This window comes from Oenanthe melanoleuca, chromosome 4 (assembly GCF_029582105.1).
Source record: "Oenanthe melanoleuca isolate GR-GAL-2019-014 chromosome 4, OMel1.0, whole genome shotgun sequence".
NCBI classification, from domain to species: Eukaryota; Metazoa; Chordata; class Aves; order Passeriformes; family Muscicapidae; genus Oenanthe; species Oenanthe melanoleuca.
Window position 1 is genome coordinate 34,700,710 of NC_079337.1, and position 19,981 is coordinate 34,720,690.

Here is a 19,981-nt window from a genome sequence, read left to right on the forward strand (position 1 = left end):
TGTCTGAACAATGTGCAGCAATGTAGCCTTGCTCTTGGTGCTGGGTCCCTGTGCACTATTCAGTGCAAACAAACTGAAGACTTGTGGGTGGAAAAGGAGAAGGGTTAAGTGACCTTCGAGAGCTGCAGGAAATTTCTGGTGTCTGAGGAGTAACAGAACCTATGGTACCTAACTGATTAGATTTGATTTGTTTTGGAAATATGTAATAACCTGTCACTTTGGAGCTTTTTCATTTTTCATGGCTATTAGATGATACAATTTACAATATAGAAAAAAATCCAGACTGACAGCCCGAACAGACTTTCTTATATTACCTGCAAGGTCTTTGTATCTTTGTTTTTAAGGTCTATTTCCCTTCCTCTATATTCCTGCACTATGGGAATAGTCTCAATGGAGCTCATAAAAACAGAAAAACAGTTCAATAAATACACACTTTAAACAGTCTTGCCTGTGGGCACAAAATGATCCAGGGCTTGAATAAACCTCAGTTCAGTCACTAAACTGAATTGCAGCTGGTAGCTAAAATGAGTCAGAGTAGCACACAGGCCTTGTCCTGTGAATATGATTGGTCATACTAAAGCCACCATTCAAGACATGGAACATCTCTTGACATTGTTACTGTTGGGATTTTATTGAGTATGTAATAGTGAACAGGATGGAAAAAGGGATACTTCTTTCCTTCTTATTTGGGAATTTAGATGTGTATTCTACAGTTAGCCACAGAAGACAAAAGCTTTCTATATTTATCTGAATATCATTCTTTTTTTTATTATTATTTTTGTCTCAGACTTGGCTTTCCTCACTTGACCTAGTACTTCTCCCAGGCAGTCCTATGAGCACAAACCTCTCTCTTGACTCAGGATGTCTCCAGTGTTGAGTTTCTCCTCCCAGAAGCCTCAACCTGTTTTGTAATCATTGCAGTGTGATGTTCCCAGTCCCTCTTCTATGCCACTGTGCATCAGGATTCCTTAGCACGGAGGACCATCCCATGTAGTATTCTTCCACTAAATACACATCAGTGTTCTACTTCTTCCTAATCTGCAGGCAGCTTTGCAAAGTCATATGTGTTTGTTTGCTAGGAAATAAACAAGATTAAAAGAGACATGTGGAGGGAGCTTTATTTCACTGGAGCTTAATTTTATTTTTACACAAGATCCTGTATTGTCTGTGCTGTGACTTGTTTGCTCGTTGCCTTAAATCTGAGTGTCAGCATTATATACTCCAGGATACTGCTAAATGGAAATCCTTTTCGCTAGTCCACAGCAAACTTCTTACAATTTGTAATGATGTTAGAACAAGAGCAAAGCCTGTGTTGTCCATAAAAGTCCAAAGAATTAGTATCAGAAGCAAGCATGACCTGACAAAGCCATTTCCATGAGACTTAGCTTGCAATCCTTAGCATCACTAAATGTAGCTTATCAACAGTTTTCATTATTAGAGATTAGGGTTTTCTCTCCCTTTTCCCCTGATTAATGAAATTTAATCATCATTTTCCAAAATAATGAGTGGCAGCAAAGACAAAAGACTGGGACTTGTGTTTTAGATGTATTTAAGAAGAGGCAAGACTGTAGGGTGTTTTTTTGTTGTTGGGGTTTTTTTAATGATTCCTAGCGTGCGTTTCTTGTCAGAAGAAAAATTGTTCCCAAAGATGATGTTTTGCAATACAAATAGAATCACATTTTGCACATCAGAGAACCTATGAACTACTCTACATTTGCAGCCTAATTTTATTAGGAAGTCAGCTGTCTGTGTGCTTCATGCTGTTATCTAACTATTAAGATCTTTCTTCATTTCTGCTTCCCTTCCCATTACAAAAACAACCTCATTGTGCTAGTTTTATTTTTAAAATTTTTTTCCATGCATAGTTCTTCATAATAAGCTGATATAGGAAACTGACTTGGAAAGGACACTGTTTATAAAATGACATGGCCAGAATGTTTATATGGCCCTGGGCTGCAGGAGCCAGAGAATGGATGAGTATCCTGCAGCTGTTTTGGCCATTATATTGTGGGTGGCAGGTTGCCAGTAGCAACTGCAGCAAAATGTCAGTGTCTTCCTCTGTGTGATAAAACAGAGAATATTTGCACTTTCTGAACCATCTCTGGAGGATTTGTGGCAGAATTTGGAAGACTCGAGGTGACTGGAGATGGAATAGATGAGCAGCTTGCAGGCTGTACACCAACCTGTCCTGTGGCTCCTCCAGGCCTGGCAGCAGTGACACTTCTTTTGCCCTTCTTTCTAGAGCATTTGAAGGAGAAGCTGGAGGAGTACGTGGTGCGGTTTGCCAAGGTGAGGATCGTGCGCACCAAGAAACGCGAAGGGCTCATTCGGACCCGGCTGCTGGGAGCCTCGCTGGCTCGAGGAGAAGTCCTGACATTCCTGGATTCCCACTGCGAAGTCAACGTGAATTGGCTGCCACCCTTGCTTAGTAAGTGCCTGAGCATTCTTCAGACATTAAAATCAGAACATGCAACCAACAACTGAATGATGTCCCCCTGTAAGCAGGACATACACTGTGCCAAAGTGTTCCGAGTTCTGCTGCAGGTCTGATCTGTCTGAAGTGTCAGTATGAGAGAGAGCTCCAAGAAATGTGAGCAGCTGCATTTTGTTTCCTGAGACTAAAGAATTTGTAAAATCTTGCAGTAGTGCTTTAGCTTATAATAGTTACAATTTATTTTATTATTACTACTACTAAATACACCATTATATCTAGTATAATGCTATGTCCTTATCTATACACCTAAAAAGATTTGTTATCAAGGTATTGTACTCCTTCCTAGTTTTACACATTGCATTAAAACAGTTTTTGCTGTAAATATATCCTAGGCCTCAGTGTTAAGTCCAACAGCAATAGCATTCACAACAGGAACCTCAGAAAGAATGATTTGCTATTGACTGCTTTGCTGGATTCCAGCTGCAGCCAGCAAAGCTCCATTAGTTAAAGAAATGGAAAGAATCAATTGTTGTAGTCTAGGATTTCACTTCAGGAAATAATGTTCTCTTTTCTACGCAGAAATGTTCTCTTTTCTACATGCAAAGTATATATTCTTTGCAAAGTGAGTGCTTTTTGCTACAATAACCAAAGAAAATTTCTGAGTTGCCTAATAAAGAAATTTGTATTCATTAAAAAAGTCTGCTGTAAGTACACAGAAGGTTATGGATTCACTAATTAATGGTTATTGTTCCTTGAATTCTGTTGTTAGGACTCTTGGGCCACACAGTAAGCTGATAAAGCATTTGCAGCAACATGTGCTCTTCTCCTAATGAGCTATCAGTAGAGACCAAGAAAAATACTATTAACTAGTTTCTTTTCAGATCAGTAATAAGATAATGCACAAAATTCCTTTTTTTATCCTTCCTAGCTTCCATATCAAATCATGCGTACTGTTGTTCCTGCTGTTACCCCCTTGCCCTCAATCACAACATCTGCATTTTTATAAATAACCTCCATGTCTTCGTGTGAAGCACCAATGTCATAAAGGAGCAGAGAGAAATCCAAGTTGAGGCCAGTTCCCTTTGTCCTATCCCTAGGAGAGGATACTGACCCCCACCTCACCACAACCTCCTTTCAGGCAGTTGTAGAGAGCAGTCAGGTCTTCCATGAGCCTTTTTCTCCAGGCTGAACAACCCCAGCTCCCTCAGTTGTTCCTCACAGGGCTTGTGCTCCAGACCCTTCACCAGCTCCACTGCCCTTGTCTGGACACACTCCAGCACCCCAAATCCCTCCTGTATTGAGGGGCCCAGAGCTGGACACAGCACTTGATGTGCAGCCTCACCAGTGCTGAGCACAGGGGGACAGTCACTGCCCTGCTCCTGCTGGCCACACCATTGCTGATCCAGCCCAGGATGCCACTGGCCTTCTTGGCCACCTGGGCACAGCTGGCTCGTGTTCAGCCACTGTCAAACAGCACCCCCAGGCCCTTTTCCTCTGGGCAGCTTCCCAGATGTGCATCTGTAGGCTCATAGTGCTGCAGGGGGTTGTTATGACCCAAGGGCCTCAGTTCTTGATCCAGCCTGTCCAGATCCCTCTGTAGAGCCTTCCTGCCCTCCAGCAGATTGACATTCCCATCCAAGTTGGTGCCATCTGCAGCCTGACTGAGGGTGCCCTTGATCCTCTCATCCAGATCATCATAAGATGTTAAAAAGTACTGGCTCCAGTACTGGTTCCCTGGGGAACAACACTTCCAGTCTTCCACCAGCTGGATTTGACTTCATTCACCACCACTCTCTGGGCTGGCCATCCAGCCACTGTTTTATCCACTAGAGTGCACCTCTCTAAGCTGCCAGCTTCTGCAGGAGGGTGCTGTGAGAGACAGTACCAAAGGCTTTACAGGTGGACAACATCCACAGCCTTTCCTCACATCCCCTAGGCAGGTTACCTGCTTATAGAAGTTCATGTTGGTCAGACAGGACCAGACTTTCATGAATTCATTCTGGCTGGGCCTGATCCTCTAGCCTGTGTAATCTCACATGAGAGATATAATCTGTTGCATACATCCAGCTAGATTTCACCCTGTAAAAACTGAAAAATAAATAGAATGGCAACAAAGGAGTCATAATTGCAGCCAGCTTGCAGATGGGTATTGAACCCTCAGCCTCAAATCAGAAAACTGAGAGCAACTGCATCATTGCCCCTCAGTTTTCAAGAGGAATGAGATCTTTCTCATTCCACATATAGTAGAATACCAGCCAGAGGACCTAGAAATGAGTCTTGAGGAAAACTGAAGCCCAGAATCAAATTTGTTTTGTTTTGAAATAAAAAGTAGAGCATTACATAAAGGGCAAATAGAAAATGAACAGACATCTAGTATATTTTCCTTGTGCCCTGTTTTTCTAAAGGAATAAGAGAATTTTCTTACAATCTTTAGATGGCAAATATTTACTGTACTGAAATCAGATGACACCTGGCTGCTAATAATAGTAAAACTAATGTATGTTTTCAAGTGTTTATCAGAAGTTACATTTTGTGATTCACTCAGCACTGCTGGTGACTGCAAGTCATTCAGGGAAACCACAACATGTGGAGTGTTTATTGCTTTGAAGCTGTCTTGGTTTAGCTCTGATTGGATCTGGCAAGTGTAGTGAAAAATCCTCAACAAGTACACATCTCAGCCCTGCTCTGGTCTGGAAGTCTTTGCTGAGAGGAGCAGCAGTTTCCACTGTTCCAAACCAGGTTTTGTTCCAAATGAGACCTTGAAAGTCAGAGATTGGGGAGGGGGATGAGGAACCAAGAGCCATCACTTAAAGAAGAGTTCTCAGAGCTATTTAAGTTTCTAACTTACGTTTTCAGAATTAACTATCTGTTTTTAGCCCAAAGAAAGACTGAGTTATTTCAGTACTTTTAGGGTATCTAAATGGATTTGTGGAGCTGAACCACAGTTGTTTTCATTTGCAGTCCTTTGTTTTATTGTCTTAAAAAATGAATATAAAATGCCTTTAATTTCTTTAAGCTTAATTTAGTTTTTTTCTTTGCTTAAATGGGCTCTTAAGCTTAGGTAAGACACTCTGAGATATGAGAGAGTTTTAACTGATGCTCACTAAGTAGGCAGTGATGTAAAAAGGCTGGCAAACACTGCTCTTTGTTGTCACTCCTCAGCAGAAGGAAAGATGTGACTTGGGCTCCAGCAGCTGACAGGTTAGTGCAGTGTGAAGTCACATTACACAGTTATTGAAGGTAAGAAACTCGAGTGGCAAACCAGAAATGTGCAGGCACATATTTCCTTCTGCTGATGTTGCTGCAGAGGCAAGAGAGGAGAGATGGACAGTAGATCAGTGGTGACACAGGCCACCAGAAGTAGGTTTGTTAAAACAGATTCCTTTCCTGACTAAGAATTAAAAATATATCATGCTTAGCAAGTTATCAAAATGCTTGCTGTCCATCTTCACAACATGTGTATGATGTACTGCTTGACAGAGGAGAAGCTGAGGGCTCAACCCCGTTGCTGAGTCACTCAAATGTTGTCACTAACTGTAATCAAGTATTTAAGTATGACAATAAAAATATTTGCTTTGAAAAATTGCAAAAATAAGAGTATTTGCAATTTGGCATTGTTACTGTATCCAACCCAGTTTGAAAAATGCACTTGAAATTAAAAGGATATCTGTTTCTCATAGAGATAAAACTTATATTCTGAGATAGTGACTCATCCAATATAGAAAACTTCTCTTTGTTGTCATATATGCTTACTCTGCTTGATCCTAAAAGTGCTGAATTCAAATATATATGTATATATATTGGTTAAAATTTCTTGGGAGAAAGCTCTGAGCAATGTCCCCTCTTGTTCCCATGTTTTCCCTCAAATCTGCAAGATTTTTGCATGTACAGTGATGCTTATCTGTTTGTTCTTCTCTTAACTGAAGCATATATGCAGTGAAATAATGCATGGATATTTTCAGACCAGTAGGAATCTGTAAGGGGATGAGGAGTAAAGGCAATAGAAGAGAAACTGTAAAGCATTTCAGCTGTGGCTTTCAGTGTCTGGCATTAGGAGCAGGTGGAGGAAAGAGCAGTGGCTGATAAAGGCAGCAGCATGTTTGCATATCTAAGTCTGTGATACCACCACACTTGTAAAATTGAAGTGAGCCCTACAGCCTTTTCTTTCTGTTTCCTAAATTCAAACTGGGGCTACATTTAAGCCTAAGTAGTATGTATGTGAAATTCATTATTTTAAGCATACTGAAGGAAGCATTGAGGCTGCAAGTTTGGTTGCTTTGTCTTTTGGTGTGCACAACTACAAACACCCTGGTTTCATCAAAAGTCGGGATTTTTCTGTGATTCCTTATCTATAAAATATTTTAGAGGCTGAGAAGCAAGTTCTGCAGAAACACATTATAACAGGCAGGTAAGCATCATCATACTTACAGAATTCATGAGAGTTGCAGAATGAAGACTGGGATTGAGCTTGAGCATTGCTGAAATAAATTCTCCATGACTATCTCTGCATATGACTTGGAGACTTCAAATCCTTCAGTGTATTTAAAGACAGCAGCTTTTAAAGATGAAGAAAAGGATGCTAAAGCATTATGAGTCTACCTTTGACCTGCTCTAGACAAATCAATCCCATTTAGTTTCTCTACTCCAATCAATTTAGAAGGGGAGGGGGGTCAGAGACAGATTGTTATAAGCCCTATAACTATTAGGAGGGCCATCACAGGAAAGAGATTATGTAAAAGTGACTTTATGTAATGATCACAGATAACACCATACAGTGTGCCAGTGAATGCAATTACATTTGGCAATAGCAACAGTAATGCAGCCATTATCTCTGAGATGAGTTTTCTAGAATTTTGTGAGAACCTGTGCTTTAAATTTATTTCACTATTAAAGGATAAGGATGTAAAAACCCGCTGAACTTCCAGTCACAGTAATTTCTCACTAGCAGCATTGATCCCTGATTTGGATGGTGTTTCTAAACTTAAACTTCTGAGAATAAATATAAAGACCCCAATGTTTCGTGAAAATAATCTTTTTTTCTTAACTCTAGTCCCTCAGAAGCATGGAAGCAAAAATCTGTATTATTAATCATTATACCAGTATTACCTGCCCTCCTATCTAAGTGTTCAATCCACACTCAGCCCTCTGATTTTCTTAGGGTATTATCAAGCATCTGTGAAATCTAAACAACAAAACCAAAAAAAAAAAAGAAAAAAAAAAAAAGTTTTCCACCTAGGCCCTAAAGTGTACTATATAATGTAAAGGGTCTAAGCTGCCATTTGGAGAAAAAGCTTTATTATACTTGGATTTTTAAGATTTTAGAGGTTTTTTTGAGGGTTCATAGGTAGTTTTTTACTGTCCTTTTATGTCAACACAGCTACAGGTTTTCTCTGTACTTCCTCATTTCAAACCTTTATTCTTCTGCCTAGTTCTTGATGTTGGCCTATCTTCTTTACTTGTCTTTCTTTTCAGAGGAGCTTTATAGGATTAAGCAATAGGATTCACCAAAGCAGACTCAGGCCCAGCTGACCTTATGCTAGAAATGGGAATTTGATTTAGTCTCACAGTTCTAAATTTTTTTAAGGCAAAACTAAAGTCCTTTCTTTAGAAAGCAGGTAAGAATAATACTGTGGAGCCTTCTTTATAACTCAAAGATTGGTATAAAAAAGAGGACACAAGCCCTGTTTTGCTCTTTGTGTTGGAGTTTGCCTTTAATTTGGAGCATTTGATTTCAAAGCTGATGCACACTACAGCCACAGGAACAGTGACTGAATGGTTGCAAGGGCCAAGGTTCACATTTAGGAATAAATCTCTCTCTCACAGGGGCTTCCCATACACAGTCCCCACAGATGAAGGAGTATTTTTACCATTTGCTTGCTGGCTTGTTCCATAGCTGACAGATTGGGGACAGCTCAGAGTAGCAATGTCAGAGAAATACAGATGACCACAGGCATGTGCTTCCCTTTAAAGAACCATAAATACTTCCAATCATTGCCCAACTGCATTAATTCTACTTTAAATAAAGATTTGATACAGATTTGAAAAATGAAATTACTGGGGGGGGCATAGGGCACAAAGCAAGCAATCCTCAAACACGAGAAGCCTGTGGGATTCACTCTGCAGTGATACGATAGATGGCCTGACTAGACATGCCGTTTGCTATTTTCTACTTTCATTTTTCAGACCAGATTGCACTTAACCACAAAACCATCGTGTGCCCTATGATCGATGTCATTGACCACAATCACTTTGGCTACGAGGCCCAGGCGGGGGATGCCATGCGAGGAGCTTTTGACTGGGAAATGTACTACAAAAGAATCCCGATTCCTCCAGAGCTCCAGAGAGCTGATCCCAGCGACCCCTTTGAGTAAGTAGCGCTAAAGGGAAGAGTGGGAGCGTCAAGAAGGGCGAGCAGAAGATGTAACTGTGGCAGAATCCAAGCCCAGACATTTCCATGTAGGCTGCTTTCTGCTAATGAAAGGTGCCAGAAGAATACAGCTTTTATACAGGTTTATAAAACCTGAAAGCTAGAAAAGAGATCAAGGCAACAACTTGCAGAACTCACTGGCTGTGCCTGGAAACGCAACCTGGCACTGTGGCTGTACTTAAGAGACAGGCACATAATTATAGTTAAGTATTGGCATCAGACAAGAAATGACTGCAATGACAGGTATTTTGTTTATTTCACAGAAACTTAATTTAAGGTTTTATTTGCTGGAAGTTGATGCAATATATGCATTGGCAGTTTATTCCACATTATACCAAGCAGATGCTTTGTTCATAAGCAGTGATATGGCTGCTGTATATGCAGTGATGTAACTTAAACAAAGACCTGTCAAACCTGAACAGTGTCAAAATTATTTGTAAATAGTTTTGGATAAGGCAGCCTCTGATCCCAGTATTGTAGAATTAGCTCATTCACAGAAATTATCTTTTCACAAAAATACATCCTTTTTTCTTACAATTATTCTCGTGTAAGGATCACCTTAGATTAATCCTTATCAAAAGAGAAAGGACAGACAGACAGACATGGCTCTAATGTGGGAAAGTCTCCAGGCCTCTCACACAGGCACATCCCAGCAGGGCTGCCATTAGCCCTGGTTGAACCTCCACATTGTAGGGGCAGTTTGAAACCTCAGCATACTCCCCTTCCCAAAGCAAAACCTGGAAACAATAGCAACAGAAGACCTGTGTCTCTGACCCTAATATCCAGGGAATGACCAGCAGGGAGGAGTGACATTTGTGGGCTCATTTTCATTCTTCTACTTGTTCCTTTTTACTTATCTCCATCCATGCCCTTCAGTCTCCATCTTGCATTAACATAAGTGCCAATGAATACTTTGCATCAGGTGCCAATGTGACCACTTGTTACTGATCAGGTGGGAGAATCAGGCAAGCCCCAGATTTTTGGCAGAAGTTTAAATTTAATATGGCCCACACCTAAAATTACTCCAGCCTGCAAGTTCTAAGGATGGCACATCAGGTTTATTATAAAATGAGTTATTTATTGAATAGATAGGCGATAGCAGACAAAAGATATTAAACAGAGTTACTTATTACACAGTATAAAACAAAGAGAACTAGTAGATTACATAAAATAGTGCACAATATTGAGGTGCCTATATTAAAGCTAGCAAAGAACTACTATGGATTAGGAGTCAATGTAATTTACCACCAAAATAATGGTAGTGGATTGAGTGCTTTCACTCACCTCCCATGAAAGTCACCATAAAATAGGCATCCCAGCTGTGGGGAGAAGCCCCACACATTTCCAGGGAACATGAAGATTTCTCCTTTATGAAAGTTTGGTGCAGCTTTTAAAGTTTGTGAAGTGAACTGTCAGTCAGATGTTCCAGCTTATCTTTCCAGATCTCCCTTCCACAGTAAGGTATCTACTGACAGCTGGAAGCATTTCTTCCATGGTGTCAAAAATAAGTCACTGCAAGACAAGTTGTCTTGATTGAGTTTTTTCAGCAATTAGCAAGCTCTTGTGAAGGGCGAGATGCCCTGAGTTGTTTCACCAGCTAACAAGACACAGATAAGCTCTTCTGAGGGGCAAGATACCCTGCCACACTGCTCCACAACATAGATGCAGCTGGTGCAAACACATAACACTCCAGAGCTGCTAGATCTTCCATTGCTCTAAGTCTTCTTGGTCCTCTGAGCAGCTGTAATTTCTTGGCACTTACTGAAAGTAGCCATTGTATAATTTGGTTCAGCATTCAAAGTTTGCAAGTAAAACTCCTCTATTGCCAGCGTAGCTACAGGGTTGCTTATCAGTTGTTTCACATTTGCAGTTTGTAGTATGCATCTTGGAGAACCTTGTCACAAAGACAAGAGAGACTGAAGAGGAGTCTCTCACAGGAACCTTTCTAGAAAGACAAGGTTCTGTGCAGTACAGAATAGATGTGGTGGTTTTGCATGAGCTGCTGTTCCATTCAGCCTGGCAGCACTTGATGCCCATCTTGCCCTGCCAGCCTAAGACACAGGCAGATTAATGGCTTCTCAAGGAACAACATATAGTACAATGCAGCCTATAAATCTCCTGTAATCTGAGTGGTTGTCAGGTGGAAAGGCTTCCCAGTTCTTACACAAATCAGCAAGAGTCTTCCTTTGTTTTCCCCACAACAGGATGCACATCAGAGCAATGCAGCTGGAAAAGCAGCATTGCACAAGGAGCCATCGTGTCTGTCCCCACACATGCCAGCAGGACTGAAGGCTGGCTGAGCTAGGAACATATGCTGGCTTAAAAGCACCCTCTGCCTAAAATGGCAAATGGGAATAGATATGTTTTAGATAATCAGGATGAATTTTGCTTAGGGGAAAGATTATTTTCTGATACAAAGTCAGTACTGCTTCTCTCCCAGGGCCTTCTCTGCTGAGTCAAGTTTTTAATACCTTGCTTACAACAAATGCAGTAAATGTTGCAAACCTTTTTACCTATCAGTAACTTAATTGACCAAGACAGCTTCTGTGGAATAAAAGATATAGAACAGTTTTCCTTTAGGTACATATGCACTAAAACTAGAAATTACTACAGCCAGCACCATAATTATTATGCTACTATTTTGTAAGCAGTAAGGATTTTTTTTTTTCATTTAGGTTAAATATTTTACTGTTGGCATCATAATAGTTTTATTTCTTGCCAGCAGAGTCAGATCTGAGATGATCCCTAATGAACTGGAAAATTGCCAGCATTTTTAGTAAAACACCAGCAAATAATGTATGCACCATCCAAAAAGTGTGCTGATGAGTTCTTCCCCTCACTTAAAATGCCAACACAGTATATGCATGAAGCAGAAAAGGTCACATCAGCCTAAGAAATAATGTACATAAAACCAGATCAAACTACAGAAGACCTAAGAGCAGTTGTTGTATTATCTGCATGGTACATTTGCTTTCCATCTGCACATGATCAAAGCACTGCTGCAGCAGACACCAGCAGTGTGTTTGCAGCTGACACAACCAGCTGAAGTGCTGACAGGTAGGCTCTTGGTGTGACAGAAGCACGAATCTTACTAAGCTCCAATGCCAGCTCAGCTAGTGTTCTGAAATTAATCTTTTCCCATGTTTTAATTTTTTTTTAATTGTATTTCACTGTGGTCAGTTTGATTAGGTGCTCTCCCTATCTCAACATGGTCTTCCAGGTCAAAATCCCTTTTGTGAAGAAGAGACATTCTCATCCATTTGTGGTGTGAGTGTGGTCATGATTTATTGTTCCTATACCTGCAGTGCCACTTGAGGTGACATCTCCATCCTTTGCTGTGACAGAACTTGGAGCTTCACTGCAGCTCTCAGCTTTTTCTGATGTGCACTCTTGCCCATTCTCAGGCCCTCTGCAGCTGTTCACAACCAGTAGCTTTATACCAAGATTTGGCTTGATCTTTATGATTTTAAGACTGTAAAACACTCTCAAAATTTTCCAGTGTCAAATTCAGGTACAGATGATGTACTAGCACCAACGGGGGACAAATATGACAAATTTGTAACTGCACTTGGATCAGGCAGCATTCATGCACAAATTTTATCAGTTTGGTTCACATATAGTTTGTCATTGGCCATGCCAAATTTCCCATAGGTTTTACTGAACTGAGCTGCAGCCATATAAAATGTATTTTCAGTCAAAGCTCCCATGTGAATTATTGGTTATTTTTCTATGCTCATTGTAGCGTATAGGAAAGTTTAACAGCTATTCCATAAATGGATATCATGTAGCTTTTAAGATTAGCTTTTTTTGAAAGATTTGTGTGACTATTTTTCAGGACATATTGAATCCTTGTAGGCATGGAAGCTGGATTTCTCCTCTAACAAGGTTGCCTCCTCATCCAGACACTAAGTCTGTGAACTACTTGATTTCCCTTTTTCATGTGCCACAGAAACAACAGAGGTTTTATATTCCATTCAATTCATCTGTCCCAGTTGCAGATCATCACAGTGACTGTAGTAATTTCTGTCTTGCAATTTGTGTACAACTACCTGAATATACTCTGAAGGGTGCTTCATGCTCTTTTCCTCTGCTGCATCTGGGGTTGTGCAAACAACTCAAATTGTTGTTCTGATGTGTGGTGGGAAGTTGTCAGACAATTGTGGAATCACTATCATGCCATGATGATGCTCACTGTCTTGATCCCAGGATCAGTGATCTTTCAGCAGAATTGGAAATCACTTGGGACATTTTATTCAAGTCTATAAGCTGGGAGGACCAGAGATGTTTATCAGCTGTGTGGCAAGGGTCATCTTGGCTTATCTCCTGCTGGTTTGTTCCTCTGTCATGGCAGAGGTTTGAGAGCTTGTCCTTAGAGGACACATAGGTTTGGGACATAAGATCACGCTCCTCTGGGGCTGTTCCTTTCCATGGGCCACTTGGTCTCCAGCAGAGTTTGCCTAACCCAAGCAATCGCCACTTAAACTAATGGGATAACCTTGTTACTAAAATGGACTGTGATATACAGCTTGTCAGTTTATAAGATTTAATAGCCTGTCTGAGCTAAAAGCTCTGTGGAAGTTCAAAGTGGAGGTTTGATATGCTCAGGCCTGCTGGGGATGACGGCTCTTTATTTCCTGGCAGCACTTACATTACATCAATTCATGTTATCACATGCCTGATCTTAAAACTGGCATCATTTGCATGCCAGCTGCAACATACTTTTACCAGATGAGAAAACATCAGTTCAACTCAAAAAACAATTTGGAAGAGGCTGCAGAGCTCCTTGGAGCAGTTTTATGGTGGTGTAACTTTATGATGCAGGAAGGAGAGAAAGGTGCAGGTGAGATCTAACACCACTGCTGTTGAATTGCAGCTCAAGGTAGAAAATTCAACCAATGAGAGAAGTGTTGTGCTGTTTGCTGGGTGCCAGGACTCCTAGCACCTATCTGAGGAACTTACAAGTGTTTTGGTGTGTGGCCACTCCCTTCTCTCCAAGGGTTCTTTGCCTTCCAGTGTAGAGCTGTGGTCTCCAGACCTCCCTGAAGGGAAACAAAGAGTCATGTAACTCTAGCAAAGGACTGCGACAGTGGTTTTGCAAATACTGAGCTATTCAAGCAAGTAGAAACAACTTTGTAACATCTGACATTTTAGTTCTTGTACTGAGTTTCCTTTTTATAATATAGAAATAGAATCACTCCACCATCACAAGGCTCTCACAGTAATAGGAGCCACTTAGGTTTAATGGATGTACTTTTGGGTAAAATTTTGGACATGCTCAAGGGATAAAATTGGGTGATCAGTACATTTTTCTTTTCCCTTGCATCACAGGCTCTCAACCTTGAATGTAATTTATGACCCTAATGTAGCTATTTGTGTGTAAGATTGGAAGGTTACTTGTCATTTTTTGTTGAATTGCGTACCTAAAATCACATTATTATTTTGCAAACTGTCATCTGGATGCTCTTTTATTCGAATTTGATATGCTCTCAGAAATACTCTTTTTCTGCAGCTCCTTACTTTCAGTATTTAAATACATACTTTTTACAACATGTTGGTGCAAAGAAAGTCTTTGCTAAGACTGCATTTCAAATCTGACAAGTACTTTCACAATTTTATTATCGTTTCCTGAAGTTCAGAAAGTGCTTTGGACAATGATTTCTGTTCTATAGCTCCCAGTGCTTTATAGCCTATGTCTTTTATGGCTGATTTCTGCCTATAAACATATTCATAAAACCTCTCACAACCAGAAACAATCATCTATTTTTTTAAAGCCTGAGTAAAATCTACTGGTTTGAACTGTGCAATAGGAATGTTTTATGCAAAGGCATTATTCCACAGTGAAGCAGTCTCCAACCAGTGTGAGTTTGTGTAAGTTACAGTCTTGATTTATTGTTTTGACAAGCTATGATCTGTAAAAGACTGCTAGTGGAGATAACAATAGTGGATATAAAAATAGCTTTTGCAAACTGTCATCCACCCATGGCCCCTTGAAATCTCAGAATTTTTTTCAATGAGAGATACCGACACTAACACAGAAGTTGTGAGTATGCATATGCTCATATTGAATCATTTTCTCCTGCCTTTAATAGAATTGCAGTGTAGAGGTTCTGTACAACCAGTACATTTTCTGAGGACCACTACAGAGGAGAGCACTCTACAGAGAATATAACCTGTCAGAAAGAAAAGAAAAAAAATCAAGGATAAACAGCTACTGGTTTAATTTTAATTTTCAATCAAGGAAATCAATCACTAATCAAGTTCTAAGTGCTATTGAATTGGGTAGATTCAGATTTGATACACAGCCTTTCACTGAAATGGTCATTGTGGCTCATGCTACCCAAGACAAAAGAGTACTAATTTTGTTCCTAATGCCTAAAGTCATAGTTCCAATTTTCTTTAATACTTGGGGCATCATAATCATAATCATAATAAAAATGTAAACATCTTGAGTATAATGCTTCTAGAGCTGTTAGCCTGCTACTTCACACAAGTATTAACTTTGAAACTTGACAGTCTATATGCCCATATGCTGGGACAGATTCATAGAATGGGTCATGAATACTACCAGTAATTAGAAAACTGAGTGGCTTCTGGGCATGATTTTAATATATCTTTACATAAAAAAGACTAGGATGGTGGCCAAGAAGAAGACAGAGCTATGTTGCTCAGTGTGTACAGGTGAGCTATTTAAAACTATCACCATACTGTTGATACAGATGGCTTCACTTTCAAAATTATAAAATCAAGTCTAAACAGTTTTCCATAAAGAAAAATAAATCACCTTTTAAAGCAATTATTTCTATTCTTATTTAGATATATATTTTAAGCCATTTTCTCCAGAACTTTCATGCAGAATTTGGTGACACCTATTGGTTCTAAGAAAGAGAAAACCAACACCCTTGTCTTTCATTTGATAGTGTTTATCATCATAAATTTTGGAGCAGCCTCTGCATCCACTTGGTTGTTGTGGTTTATTTAAAGTGTGATCCGCTGCTGTCTGAAATCTCAATCTAGTGCTGCAGTTGCTTCCAACAGAAGAAAGCACAAAGGCTGAACCAGTTAATTTTATGGGATTTTTCTGTGCCAGACCAGTCTCAGATCTGTCCATTGATGCAAGTTCACACCCATTGGCCCAGGCTTATTAATACTCTTTAACATCTGTCCAGGGTGGGATATGTGTGTGCCACTTACCCCTTGCTCTGTGAGGTCTGCAGGAATTCCACAGTATCACAGTGCTTTTCTCCAATGCCCATGGTTCTTTTTTCAGAGGCAGAGATCAACTAAGCATGACATAGAAGCAGCTTCACTTGCCAATATATACCTTCTGATTTTTTTGACTCTGCATGGAATAATTCTGCCTGTCCAGCTATCTTCGTGTAGCCCTGAGGTAATGAGATTTTTCTGGCTTCCACTGTGAAAAAATTAGGCTGCCACAGCAATGTGTGCTGGAAGCATGAAAAAGGAGGAGATGGGAAAGAAATTTGTGTATAGCCAGTGTTTCAGTACTATTCTTACAATATCCGAACAGAAACTTTCCTGCCACGGCTTTAACCCCTTCAAATTTTAAATCACATACACTGTACAGTGAGAGCAGAGCTTTTAAGTACTTGAGGACTCAGATAAGTTCATTTTCATTTTCAAGTAAATGATATTCTTTCCTTCTCTTAATAAATAATGTTTCCTAGATCTCCAATGATTATCTTTGCCCTTCTGCAGACTGAGAGGAGAACATACAGCACCAGCCAAAGTCTTACCTTTGCCTCTCTCAGAGACTGTTCCTGTTTACTTTTCTCTGACAGTATTGATTCATGCCAGGCTTGTGCTCTGGTATAACCTCCACATCATTTTCTGCAGATCTAGCCAAGTATTCATCATCCTCCTCTTGTAATTCAGATTTTACATGTGTAAAGGCAAGGCATTTATTTTCATATCTATTTCCAGTTCCATGTCCAAAAGAGTGATCTGTCTTCATTATCCATAAATCAGGGTGATATTTTGTATCTGCACATTTGGAATTTTCTCTTTTTTTCCTTTCTTTCCTTCACTTCTCCAATTTGCTAAGATTTTTATTCTGCTTAACCCTCCAGTTGTTTACAGCCTACTGCAATGTTACTTGAGCTTTACTTGAGGTTTGTGCAAATGGCAAATTCTGTTCCAAATTCTGATTATAATAATGTCTTCTTGATCCACGCCAGAAATTGAGACATGCAAAGTCCCTGGCTATCCAACAATCCATTTTCTCAGCCAGAAATGCAGTGTACACCACACTGTGGCCCTCAAAAATTTGTCAGCTTCCTACTAAGCAAACCTTTATAAAATGGTACAAAAGAATTCTTCCACATCCTGTAGATAGCATCTGATTTACAGCACAATAGCAGCTTCCACTTCAGGTCCATTTCCAGCCTTGAGATCAAGATCTAGAATTTCAGGGGCCCATGATCCAACCTGATCCAGTTCTGCACAAAGCCCTCCACTCCGTGGAGCTCCTGAATTGCATCAGGCAGATTTTAATGCAACATTGAACTGAATCAGGTACAGGGCAATGCCTGCAGATGACCTCAAGACAATTTCCATTTTCATTTTGGGTTATAGGATACCAGCAGGTTTTGCAGCTCTGTGACAGCAATTATGTACTGTCCATATTTCTGCAGTTTGTAACTGCAGAAATCACAGTTTATCTGTGTTTCAGATTATTTATCTCTGAGTGAGAAAAGGAAAGTGAATATATATCTTGTTTACAGGAGAGTTCAGTATAGGTATTGACCTGATGAGCACCTTATTCTGAATTATCCCCAGAAAAAAACAGCATCTGTATCATTTTCATGTAAATAACCAAAATACCATTATTCTAGCTGAAAGAAAAGTTTTCATCAAGAGGCAGAGGTAAATGCCTCCTGCAACCTGTGAAGTGAAAATTAAGATAAACACTCTGAAATTTAATGTGTTGGTTATTTATAAAATGCTATGCATGTCTCTTGATAGACCAGAAACAAATGAGACTCAAAAGAGTTGACATTAGTTCTTTGATAAACTGCCAGAGACAGTATCCTTTGTCAGGGAACAAGATTCTTGTACAAGCTTTACTCATTTCAAAATGTACCTCTTTCGTTTGAAGGAAAACAGCACAGAAATGTCTCTTCAAGTGAATTTGAAAATCAACCCCTGTGAAGTTTTCTGTTTTTAAGATGGTGGATCAGTGTTATTTTCAGTGCTGGAGAGGCACTGTAGACATGAAATTACAGAAGTCCATTTGCCCCCTACAGAGAATGAGATGCCTGCAAGGAGAGAGGAGATCCCATGCCCTCCACTCTCCTTGTTCTCCAGCAGAAAGTTCAGCTGATGCTGCAGAACTCCCTCATGCTAGGGCAAATACCCACTCTGTTTTCCCATGAGTGCAGATGACATGTGGGCATGCAGTGAATTGGGAGTGGAGAGATGGTGACAAGTCAGGAAGAGCACAGTGGGAGAACAGTAACAATAATTTTCCTTTTCAAGGCACCGCAAGCATGTGAAGGACCTCTCTAAATACCCAGGGAAAAGGTAAACAGCAGGGTAAAAAGTAGTTTGGAGTAGTGTTTTCAGACAGGGCAGTGGTTTTGAAGAGACTCTCAGAGGACCCTGAAGGAGAACAAACCCTAAGCTCTCAGTCCACAGGAAATGTTTCGAGTCCCCAGCTCTCTGTTTTGCAGTAGATTTTAATGCCTAGCCTGTCATGTAGTGATTTTTCTGACAGAATGACAGTTTAAACAGCAAAACTGCTCAAAGCACAATCTTTGTTCCTTTGTTCAAAGGGCATTCAGGGAAGACAAATAGTCCTTTGTCTGTCATATATATGTAATTAATCAATACACCTTAATCATATGGGCCCTGTTATTTCAGGGGTGTTTTCATTTGACCTTAAACCAAACAGCATAACCAAAACAAAGAAATTATTATAAACATTGAGTATAAACTATATTGCCTTAATTTTTGCACTTATCTTCCTGCATTTGCTTGCATTTCCCTTTCTGCTACATATAGGGATATTATTATTCTACAGAAGAGTGATGTTAAGAGGTGTGTTTTTTGTAAATCACAAGGTATTATTGCTATTGCAACCAATTTTCCAGTATGAGTTCCTATAATGGTAATTTAATAGATTAATAAAATTTTAATGCCAAGACAGAGTATTGTGACCATCTTAATGGAAGTGGTAATACTTTAAAAACATTTGTGTATGTTCTGGAAGGTAATAACATGCTCATAATTTCTGTAGGCATAAAAGGACTCAAAACTTAGCAAAATGTGAGTATTGGAATGCCTGAGACTATATTTTTTTTACATTGCCATGTTTTTTTAATGTGGTATAGCAGGATACTTAGCAAGTTTTTAAAAATACTTGAATATACATATTTGTGTATTAAAAATTGTGTTTTTTCATCACCTATTTAGCTTTTTGGCTGATTACTTTTGTTAATAGTTTGTTGGATATGAAAGTTTCCTAAGCTCTGCAGGCACAGCTGGCCCTAGGCTGTAAGACAAAGAAGGCTGATAGATGGGCTTTAACTGCAGACAGATTTCATCTGTCTAATCTAATACTTATTAAGAAATCTAACCTCGGTTAAGTTGTATTACAGAAACCTTCAATTGTATCAAGGTCTGCCAAATAGTTGTTTTCTGCTTTTACTGGACTTATATCTCCACCTACTGGCTGATATGACAAAGTCCCTTTAAAATATTGGCTTAAATGAAATCCAAGTAGTGTTTTTGACTAATTAAAAGCTTTTCTAATTCAATTATAGCCACAGTTTTCAGGTGAGGTTTGTTCTAAGTTGTTTGGCCACCTATACAATGAAGCTACTGATTTTAAACTTCTTGACCTATGTGTATTAGCTTCAGTCTTAATAATGAAAATATGACAGAATTTTTAAATCAGGGAAAAATATCTACCTGCCTGCCTGTCTGTCTTTCAGAGGGAATGCACGAGTACATCCAACAGCCAAGTACACAGTACACCTATAGAAAGTTATTCCTGTGTAACTCAATAAAGGTTAATAGCATAACAAGAATGATAGCAGTAGAGAAATAATCTTTTAAAAGACAAACAGAAAAATGTCTTGTAGCAGAGCACTCAGATGACC

The 19,981-nt window shown here is 39.6% G+C and overlaps 1 protein-coding gene across 1 annotated transcript in view; it reads left to right on the forward strand.

Annotated features, from left to right (window-relative positions):
- Window positions 1-19,981, forward strand: part of GALNTL6 (polypeptide N-acetylgalactosaminyltransferase like 6) — a 425,461-nt gene that overhangs the window by 342,776 nt on the left and 62,704 nt on the right. The window contains exons 5-6 of the mRNA XM_056490455.1: window positions 2,243-2,428; window positions 8,618-8,801. Coding sequence (XP_056346430.1) covers window positions 2,243-2,428; window positions 8,618-8,801 — 370 coding nt within the window. The remainder of the gene's footprint in view (window positions 1-2,242; window positions 2,429-8,617; window positions 8,802-19,981) is intronic.